Consider the following 11,236-nt stretch of genomic DNA (forward strand, 5'->3'; position numbering starts at 1 on the left):
TTTCTTCTGTCCAGCGGGTATCCTCATCCTCGTTTGGTTTTATTTGAGTGAGGTTAAAACTTGGTTTCAATTCATGGCTATCCAGCCTGACTGCTATAAAGGGTGATGAGGTCTATCTTGAGTGCTGCCAGAAGAGCCTCTCCAGAGTGAGTTGTGTTGTTCTGAAGCAGTTTGTGCCCCCGTCCCTGGGTCTCCAGAAGGAGGTTTACAAATAGTGTGGATATGAACTTTGCACACATCATGGCCATTCCGCTCATTTACAAGTTCATTGGATTTTATAGACAGGATTCCGGTGGGTCATCTTTGAGGATTTTAGATCCAATAGAGTAGAAGGATCTGCCTCATAAACTTAATGTGAGGGTTCAATGAGGAATATACAGGAAACAGTTTGAGCTGTTAGTAGCAGCAGCAGAAGGAGTTCTAGAATGTGTGAGAAAGACAGTGTCCTCTGCTAATAGTATTTGGAACTCATGCTGAACTTGTCTAAATAAGCTGCAGGTATTTATACTAATATTTAATATTTTATTTATTTATTTGGAAGAGAAAGAGAAAGAGTATGAGTGGAGGTGGGGGGCAGAGAGACAAGCAGACTCCCCACTGAGCAGGGAGTCTGAATGCAGGACTAGATCCCAGGACCCCAAGATAGTGACTTGAGCTGCAGGCAGATGCTTAACCAACTAAGCCACCCGAGTGCCCCAAGATGCCAGTATTATTTATTAACTCATTCAGCAGTGAGTTACTGAGAGCTTCCTCTGTTCTAGGCAGTGTTGTAAACGCTGGGGTGAAGCAGTGACTAAGTCAGACCAAATCTCTGTGTTACAAAGTTTATATTCCAGGGGCATGCAAAGTGGCCTTTCTTATTTTCTTTAAAACACTTCTTTTGGGGGTCGACTGTCTTATTTTTTTGACTTTTCAAGGAAAGTCTTCATACAGAGACGAAGAATTTTGTTTTGACGGCAACAAAATTATTTTGTACTTTTATCTACCTACTTCAACTCTCCTATAAAACTCTAGAGTTTAGGGGTGCCTGGGTGGCTCAGTGGGTTAAAACCTCTGCCTTCGGCTCAGGTCATGATCCCAGGGTCCTGGGATCGAGCCCCGAATCGGACTTTCTGCTCAGCAGGAAGCCCGCCTTCTCCTCCCTCTCTGCCTGCCTCTCTGCCTATTGTGATCTCTGTCAAATAAATAAATAAAATCTTAAAAAAAAAAACAAACTCTAGAGTTTAAAGACAAGACTGGTGATTGGGTAATTTGTCATTCTCTCACTGTGCCTAGCACAGTGTCTTCTTGTAGACAGTATGAAATAAAACTATATTTGCTGAATGGCCTGTCGATTCCAGCAACAAATTATGGAGCTCTGTTTCGTTACTTTGTGGTTGCATTTCCTATACAAGCAAAGATAATTAATAATACAGGGTGATAAAGATAAGTACCAAATTAGTGATATATAACAGAGGTGCTCTAAGAACTTATATTTTGGTTAGAGTGATTATAGAAGAGAGGAAATGAACTTTGCTTTTTTTTTTTTCAAGATTTTATTTATTTATTTGCAGACAGAGATCACAAGTAGGCAGAGAGGCAGGCAGAGAGAGAGAGAGGAGGAAGAAGTCTCCCTGCTGAGCAGAAAGCCCGATGTGGGGCTCGATCCCAGGACCCTGGCATCATGACCTGAGCCGAAGGAAGAGACCTTAAAGGCTTTAACTCACTGAGCCACCCAGATGCCCCTTTGCTTTAAAGAACAAATAAGATTCAGGTAGAAGAGGAAGGCATTATTTGTAGGTAAGTGGAAATATCTCACTTGGAAGAATCCAAAGAGCTTTGGGAATTTTTACTTTATTTTCTAGACAATGGTAAATTAGTGAATATTTTTGCCTGGGGGATTAACCTGTAGTTTGTGAAATTGTCTTCCCAGCTGTATTTGCTGCTATTGCCTGAATTTAGAATTTAGAAATGATTAGAACCTAACGAAATTTAATGGGTCATGTAGTCTATTAGGAGGACTGCCATCAATATTTAAAAAGAAGATGACAAAGAGAACACAACACAAAGTATTAAAGTGTGTCACCTGGGGTGAGGTGAAGTATTATCTTATGCAATTCTCATTTCATTTGTACCTATGTGGATGAGTGTGTGTGTCTGGGTAGGAACAGATCTGGAAGTGGAATTCAGTCAAACAAATTCAAAACCACTGAGCTAGAGACCCCAGTGAGATTCTTACTAGTGAGCATTACTTCTATTTTTTTTTTCTCCATCCCAGAAATCGTTGTATTTCTGCTAGCCATTGTATTATTTATTTTTATCATATACATATCGAATTCTCATATGTAGGGATGAGATTGTGTTTTCTCAAAGACAAAACTCATAAAAAAGTAAAGATATATAGATGTTACTCAGGCTCTTGGAATATCTGGGAGAACATCCCAGATATGAAGCTGATAGTCTCGGCAAGGCGGTTTTACCTCAGAGAGCGAGAGGGAGGAGTAGAAAAGTCACCGTGAGTGCTTTACAGTTGGAATTGTTTTGTAATCAAAGAAAGTCTGTCGGTCAGTTGTGCAGGAAATGTTGATCTCTATGCCTAGCTAGTTTCAGGAAGACAAACAGTTCTAATCTCAGCTAAATCATTCGTGAGACAAAGAGCACGGAGTTGGAGGGTCTGTGTCTGTCCCTGTCAGCAGGTTCAGGCAAAAGGGGAAAGGTCTGTGTTTGGCTCTGTCACAGGTAAACAAAGGAGTCATGGAGATTCTTACGGAAGTCATGAGAAAGAGTGGACAGTCTTATCTACGTCATACGGGGGAAAGGTGGTTCTTTGTGGTAAGCCATTTCCCAGAACACAAGAGTCGTGGGATTCTGGAAAACAAAAGTTGGAGGGATTTCTTAACTAGAGCTGTTTGAAGCACAGAGCTCAGGTAAACATTGACTTGTCAGTTTTCTCTTCTGGGTTGGCTTTAAAGAAAGCATAGCACCCAAAGTCTGACCCACTCCCTGCAAGTGGGTAACTTGGCAGCATGTATCCAGCTAATTTCTTTGATGGTAACTGATGGTGACTAACATCATATACCTCTGTAACAGGAAACTTCCTTTTAAGTGGAGAATAACAAGTACTGGAAAAGTTCATTTAAAGTGAATCTACTTTCAGGGCGAAAGTTTTTTTTAATGATTTTTATTTATTTGTTTGAGAGAGAGAGCAGAGCCAGAGACACAGCATGGGAGGGGAGAGGCAGAGGGAAAGGGAGAAGCAGACTCCTTGCTGAGCAGGGAGCCCTATGCGGGGCTTAATCCCAGGACCCTGGGATCATGACCTGAGCCAAAGGCAGACACTTAACCAACTGAGCCACCCAGGCGCCCCATTTGTCAGTGGCTTTGCCTGTGCAATTCCAGTGGTCCTTCCCCTTCCCTAACATCAGGTTTCTATCTTTTGTAGGTAGTTGATTTATACTGGTTGTATTGTATGGCTGTTGATTTAAAAGAAATACATTTACCCAGTATGTGGATGGTTTATATGAATACAGATTGTTTGGGTTCTGTAGAAATATTTTCTTTTACTTTATCAAGACCCTCAGTGCTCTATCTAAATTCCTAATTATGAAGACTTCAAATGAGAAAACTCCAGTAACAGGCACCCCTCTGTGTTTTATATGCTTTATTTCATGCAGTTCTTATATCGGCTCTATGAGGCAGGTGTTATCACCATCCCCAGTACCCAGATGAAAAAATGGGAGCTTTGAGAATTTGTGTCATTTTCCCTAAGTCACAGAGTCACCAAACAGCAGAGCCAGGACATGAATGAAGTACTGTTTCATAACACAGTCTGTACTCTTTGCTGAAACGGTATGCGAGCCTTCTCCTCACCATCCCACCCATTTCTGTCGCCCACCCTTAGTTTTCTCTTTGTTTAGATTCCCTCCTTTACTTAGCCACCAAGAAATGTAGTTTCTGGGAATGTGGTTTTATCGTGTTATATATTTTTAGCCAATTAAAGTCCTTTGTAGGAATAAAGAGAGGTATATATGCATTTTCTTCCTTCCTTCCTTCCCTCCCTCCTTTCTTTCCTTCCTTTCTTTCTCTCTTTCTTAAAACAAGTATCTTTTTCAAGGTCATCTGGAAAGAAAGTATGCTGGTTACATATACAGGTTTTTAAGTCTTATACCAGAGTTCCACTTTGGCTCTGTTGCTTATTAGCTGAGTGATCTAAGGTTAAGACTTAAAGCATCAGTGTCCACACTTGTAAAATAGTGAGGTTATTATTACCTATCTCATAGGGTTGTTTTAAGATTAAAGGAAATAGTAAACCTAAAGTGCTCAGCATCCTGCCTTTTACCTGGTAAACACTGTCATCATCATTGTTTTTTATGCTGACAGTGAGACAGGGTAGTCTGGTGAGCAGTGTCCTGGACTGGGAAAAAGCAGCTCTCTGTCATTCTAAATTCCACTCCTATTATGTGACTTTTATTTTTCTCAATTTTCAAGTCATCAAAATGAGACAATAATTTTTTTTTTTTCGGGTCGAGTGGATTCTTTTTTTTTTTTAGTTTTTATTTTTTTTAAAGATTTTATTTATTTATTTGACAGACAGAGATCACAAGTAGGCGGAGAGGCAGGCAGAGAGAAAGGGAGAGGGGGAGAAGCAGGCTCCCTGCTGAGCAAAGAGCCTGATGCAGGACTCGATCCCAGGACCCTGGGATCATGATCTGAGCTGAAGGCAGAGGTTTAACCCACTAAGCCACCCAGGCGCCCCTGGTCAAGTGGATTCTTAAAATATCTTTGGAAAGGCACCTTGTAAATTAATTCTATAATGATCAAGCTACACATTTTATTTTATTATTTTCAAGACAATATAGCAGCAAAGTAGGTACTTATGAATCTCAAAGAAAAACAGTAATGGTCTTGGGATGACGAATTTTGGGTGTGTATGTAATGCTAGAATGCGTTGGTGTAGTTTTGAAGTCCACAGAGGACTTTTGATCACAGTGATGTTAGTTGAAGTTTCCTTGAGCGGGCAAGAAGATTTCTTTGGGGCCTCGTGATTTTCTACAGTGACTAAATTCTGTTCTTCTTTGGATTCAAATGTACAAGTAAGAGCTAAATTTTAAGTTTTCAGTTTAATATTTAAAACATATGTTATGGTCCAGAATGAAAGCAAGATTCCTAAATATCTCAAAGCAGTCAAAGGTAGATAATCTATGTAAATTCAGTTAGAGACCAAAGTAGCCAGAATTTTCCTTCCAGTGAAAAGTTGTTGAATTGACAGTGTTTGAAAGTTTTATGTGGTGACTCCTTATGGTAACAAATGCAGGTTATTGGTCAGTTTCTCAACAAATAAATTTTCCTGAAGTATCTAAGGGCTTTGTCATACGTTACACCTTCTTTTAACAAAGAAAGTTGTCTTAACTGTTTCCTTATAAAAAGGAATAGAGAAAGGGATGCCTGGGTGGCTCAGTGGGTTAAAAACCTCTGCCTTTGGCTCAGGTCATGATCCCAGGATCCTGGGATTGAGCCCCGCATTGGGCTCTCTGCTCAGCGGGGAGCCTGCTTCCCCCCTCTCCCTCTCTGCCTGCCTCTCTGTCTACTTCTGATCTCTGTCTGTCAAATAAATAAATAAAATCTTAAAAAAAATACATAGAGAAAGAGAATTGAGAATGCTAATTACAAATGAGATAGTGGATTCATAAACTATTAAGAGTTGTAGGAATCTTGTAGTACTAAAATACTTTGATTTTTAAGGAATGACTATGAATCTCCAAAATATAAAAATAATTTCTTAAAATATAAACTCATCCAGTCCTTACATTTGTAGGAGCTGAGGCAAGAATAGAGTGGGGTCTATGGTCTCTTTTCTTTCCTTTTTTTCTTTTTTAAGATTTTATTTATTTATTTGACAGAGAGAGAGAGATCACAACCAGGCAGAGAGGCAGGCAGAGAGAGGGGGAAGCAGGCTCCCTGCTGAGCAGAGAGCCCGATGCGGGGCTCGATCCCAGGACCCTGAGATCATGACCTGAGCCGAAGGCAGAGGCCTAACCCACTGAGCAACCCAGGCACTCCCTGTGATCTCGTTTCTTCCTGCATTTGTATCTGTTCTGTACTATAGAGGGCCTTGCTTCCCGGCATGTGTGCAGCCCAGCCACATACCCAGGGTCTCTCCTCACCTGCTGCACATAGATGACCTTGACCACCCCTGGCACTAGGAATGTGTACATCAGTGGCTTGACTTATCTTCTGGAATGTTGTCATTACCTGGAAGCTTGTTAGAAATGCAGAATCTCAGGCCCCCACCCAGACCTACTGAACAAAGTATACTTTTTCATAAAATCACTAGGTGATTTGTATGCAAATTAGAGCTTGAAAACTTTTGCTTTCAAGTGGGAGATAGAAAACAGAGGCCTTCATCTCTTGGGTTTAAAGGTGACACTAGTCACATGTTCGCTTCCTCTCTTGACCTCTGAAAGGACTGAGAAAGTTCTGGCCAATGTTTAGTTCTTGCCAATTTCTTGATGGACTTATTTACATTTCAAATTATAGTTGATTTTTTAAAAATTTTTATTTATTTATTTGACAGAGATCACAAGTAGAGGCAGACAGAGAGAGAGGAGGAAGCAGGCTCCCCGCTGAGCAGAGGGCCCGATGTGGAGCTCGATCCCAGGACCCCGGGATCATGACCTGAGCTGAAGGCAAAGGCTTTAACCCACTGAGCTACCCAGGCGCCCCATAGTTGATTTTCTATCAGTCATATATATATATATAAATGTTTCCAGTTCGGTAGTTTTCCTTAAGTTGTTTTCTTACTTGGAATGTGCTCTACCTCACCTTATTCTGTCAATATCCAGTTGTACCAAGATGGCCATTTCTTCTGTGAAGCCCATCTCAGTGCCCCCTGAGTAAGATCTTTCCATTCTGACCCCATTGTCCTAGTAAAAATCTCTGGTAGACCATTTATTGAATTTTTCTCTCGTTATACAACTGTATCCTCCACTAGCTTATCAGCTTCCAGAAGTAGGAACTGCGTTCTATTCATCTTTAGATCCTCCATTACTTATAGCTTGAGACCATTAGACATTTTTTTAGAGAGGGAGAGATAGAGAGTGTGTGTGTTAGCAAGTGGAGGCAGGGTGGGGGTAGGTGGGGAGGAAGAAGGAGAGAGAGAATCTTAAGCAGGCTTCATGCCCAGAGTGGAGCCTGAAGCAAGGCTGGATCTCACCACCCTGAGATCATGACCTGAGATGACCGGAGTCAAAATCAGGAGTTTTTGTTTTTTTTTTTTTAAGATTTTATTTATTTATTTGACACACAGAGAGAGATCACAAGCATGCAGAGAAGCAGGCAGAGAGAGCGAGGGAAGCAGGCTCCCTGCTGAGCAGAGAGCCTGATGCGGGCTTCGATCCCAGGACCCTGATATCATGACCTGGGCCAAAGGCAGAGGCTTTAACCCACTGAGCCACCCAAGCGCCCCTCCCCCCACCCCTTTTTTTTAAAAGATTTTATTTATTTGAGAGAGAGAGAGAGAGCACAAGCGGTGGTGGGGGGGGAGAGACAGAGAGACAGAAGGAGAAGCAGGCTCTGCACTGAGCAGGGAGCCCAATGTGTGACTGGATCCCAGGACCCTGGGATCCTGACCTGAACCAAAGGCCGTTGCTTAACTGACCGAGCCACCCAGGCATCCCCTGAAATTAAAAGTTGGACACTTAACCAACTGAGCCAAGCGGGTGCCCCTAACACAGTAGATTTTTAATAAACATGTGTGAAATTATTTTTTATGCTTTTATTTATTTATTTAAGTAATCTCTATACCCAATGTGAGGCTCGAATTCATGGCCCCGAGATCAAGAGCTGCATGCTGAGCCAGCCAGGCGCCCCCTGCATGTGTGAAATTAAATCCACATCATTTAAGTTTATTTTCAGTGACTCTTATAATCTCTGCTATGCTGAGAAAGGGATTTTACTCACAAGTTTTATCACATTTAGGAAAGGGTACACTTTTTGCTTCTCATGTAAAATTGTGCTTATGACTGCTCTGGTGGTCATGAAGAGAAGTGAGGGCTAAGCCAAAGGTGTTCTTTGATGGGAACCCTTGAAAAGCTAGCTCTAGTTCTGTCAGTACGATAATATTCAGGTGAAGGAATAGCTTTAGCTTGGAAAATAAACAACAGGTATAGGAAGAACAGAGTTGGAGAAAAAGAAAATTATGAAAAATAGAATATGAAAATGTAAGGGAAAGGTAAATTTCTATGACCCTTCTAATCCTTTGGCTCCTCATGCTCATGGATTATAATTAGGGAGGCAGGTGGCATAGAAGATGGGGTGAACTTGGAACTGTGGAACCTGTGCTCTAGTTTTGGCTCTTCTACTATTTAACTTAGCACCTGAGAAACTTACTAACATTTTTGGGTCTCTGTAATCCCATCTAAAATATGAATAGTTAGATTCACTACTTCTTTTTTTTTTTAAGATTTTATTTATTTATTTGACAGAGAGAGAGAGAGAGAGAGAGAGAGAGAGAGAACAAGCAGGCAGAGTGGCAGGCAGAGGGAGAAGAAGAGGGAGAAGCAGGCTCCCCACTGAACAGGAAGCCTGATGCGGGACTTGATCCCAGGACCCTGGGATTATGACCTGAGCCAAAGGCAGCCGCTTAACCAACTGAGCTGCCCATGTGTCCCAGATTCAGTACTTCTTAACCAGAGATGAAAAGCTAAGGGAGCGTGTTTAAAGACACGTAGCCAGGTATGACACCTAGAAATGCATATTCACTAGGTAGTGATAGGCCCTAAGCATAATGTGGCTTTCAGTATACATTTCTGGTTAAGAATCAGTTGATTAGATGCATTCTTATCATTCTTTCTAGCTCAAATGTTCCCTGATTTAATGACTATTAGCCCCTTAATTCTTTCATGGTTTCGAGTCTATGTGTTCAGGGGCACCTGGGTGGCTCAGTTGGTTAAGCGTCTGCCTTCAGCTCAGATCATGATCTCAGGGTCCTGGGACTGAGTCTTGAGCTGGGTTTCCTGCTCAGTGAGGAGCCTGCTTCTCTCTATGCCTCTCCCCTTGCTTGTGCTCTCTCTCTCTGTGTCAAATAAATAAATAAAATAAAATTTAAAAAAAAGGAGTCTATGTGTCCGTCAGACACTTCTGGTTTTCCTTCTTCCTTCAGGAACATAAACCCCGAATTTTAGCTCAGCATATGCTTTGCAGAATAAAAATTACGCTCTGTAGTTTCCCTTTGGGTATGGCCATGGGCGAAATTCTGGCTAAAGGGAAGTGGTGTACACGAATTCTGGAAGTGCCCTCAAAGGAAAGAAGTGTGCCATTACTCCTTCTTTGTGCGGACTGGCATGCATAAATGATGGCAAAATATGGGTCAGTCACATTGGTCTGTGACACAGCAGCTGGAAGTTGAAGATGGGGGAGAACCAAGAGGGGACGAGCCTGTCCAGGACACCATGGAGTGCTGCGCCAGCAGTAGTGAACTTACTACTCCAGGCTTCCTTTCCAGGTGGGAGAAATACATTATTATCTAGTTAAAGGAACTGCTATTTTGGTTTTACTCTTTATTTCAACCAAACCCATTTTAAACTAAAATAATGTGGAGCAGGAAAAGACTTATGGACTCCTGGTTTGTTTCCTAATCTGCATGTCAGTATGAATTGGACTGTCTGTTCACTGACTTTTGTTTTCTACTTCTGTAAGCATTGTATGTCAAGACAGTAATATTTTGGGGGTTAAAGTCTCTGCCTTCGGCTCAGGTCATGATTCCAAGGTCCTGGGATGGAGCCCCGCATTGGACTTTCTGCTCAGCAGGGAGCCTGTTTCCCGCCCCCCGCCCCTACCTCTCTGCCTACTTGTGATCTCTATCTGTCAAATAAATAAATAAATAAAATCTTAAAAAAAAAAGACAATAATATTTTGTCTCACTGAGAACTTTTAGAATCAAAAATTGATGGAGGGGTATGACAATCATAGGAAGCACAATTTTCTTTTTATGATTTTTATCCTTATCTCTACAAATGTGTATAATTTCCTTTATATATATGTAAAGTTTTTGGCCTTAAAAATGGCCAGTTCTGATCAATTTTGTATTGAGCCTCGAACTACAGTGAAATACCAAGCACACCATTGAAATTGTCTAAGCGTTGCTAACAATTGTTATTACTAGCAATGGGTAAACATGTGGTGTTGAATTTTTAAAATACTTCTATTTTTCAAATGTTTGGGCTTTGACAATAAATGATTAGAAAAAACTCGAATCCTTTTCCTTCCCATGTATGGTTGAACACACATACACATGTACGTGCACACACAACCACACTCCATACTATACTACACTGGAATTTGTTTCTTATAAATTCATTTATGTTTGCCTTGTAGAAAAATTATCTTTAAAACATTGAGCTTTTTGCACATTTTAGATTTCTGACTTGGGGCAGGGATGGGAAGATGGTGAAAGTTAAAATTAGATAAATAAATAAATACCGACTTTTATAGTATATGTATTAATTTTACATTATATGTATATTAGGTTCAAGGGATAAATCTGCCAAATTCTGGGATCAGAAATCAGGTGATAATTTTGTCCATTTCTAAACCTTTTAATAATAGTAGTGAAGTGCCACAATAGGTTTTTTGTGCTACTTAATAAGAAAATCTCTCCGTCTCTCTTTGTCACATGTGCACACCACATCCCAAAACAAACTCATCCTCACACAGAATAGAAACCAAACCAATCAAGCCATACAAAAAGGTGATTGGAAAGCAAAAGACATAGAGACTAGCCTCAAAGCGCTTTCTCTTCTTACCTTCATTCCTCTCATCTGGGTTAGTGTAGATGGAAGCCAGAGTAAATAAGGAAAAGATAACAAAAGCCAGTAAAATGAATGCCATTTCCAGCCCGGTGAATGGAAGCTCCATGAGCCGCCACAAACTTCTTCACCTGTAATAGAAACCAAACAGTGGCTCAGCACACTCTAATCTAGAGACAGTTTGTTCGACAATTATTTATTTTAGAATTAAACACTTGTGAGATTTACTGAAACTTGTTAAGGTATTTTCATGCACCTGGAACAATACATTTGGCGAGCGTGCTCTCGGTTTTCTCGAAGTTTGGCAGAACTATCGGTATCGCTGAGCTCATGCCTTTACCGTGCAGATTAGAAGAGAACATGAATGAATGGCAGAGGCAGTTTCTGTTTACATACATTTGTGAGTTTTTGGATGCCCCTCTGGGAGTAAAAATAGGGTGTATTTCATTTCA

The 11,236-nt window shown here is 40.9% G+C and overlaps 1 protein-coding gene across 1 annotated transcript in view; it reads right to left on the reverse strand.

Moving 5' to 3' along the window:
* SMIM31 (small integral membrane protein 31) overlaps positions 1-10,893 on the reverse strand; it is a gene marked incomplete at both ends in the record, with an annotated part of 29,577 nt that extends 18,684 nt beyond the window's left edge. The window contains one exon of the mRNA XM_080797133.1: positions 10,782-10,893. Within this exon, the coding sequence (XP_080653259.1) occupies positions 10,782-10,893 (112 nt within the window). The remainder of the gene's footprint in view (positions 1-10,781) is intronic.
* Between the last annotated feature and the right edge of the window lie 343 nt (positions 10,894-11,236).

Source organism: Martes martes (genome assembly GCF_963455335.1).
Source record: "Martes martes genome assembly, chromosome: 2".
NCBI classification, from domain to species: Eukaryota; Metazoa; Chordata; class Mammalia; order Carnivora; family Mustelidae; genus Martes; species Martes martes.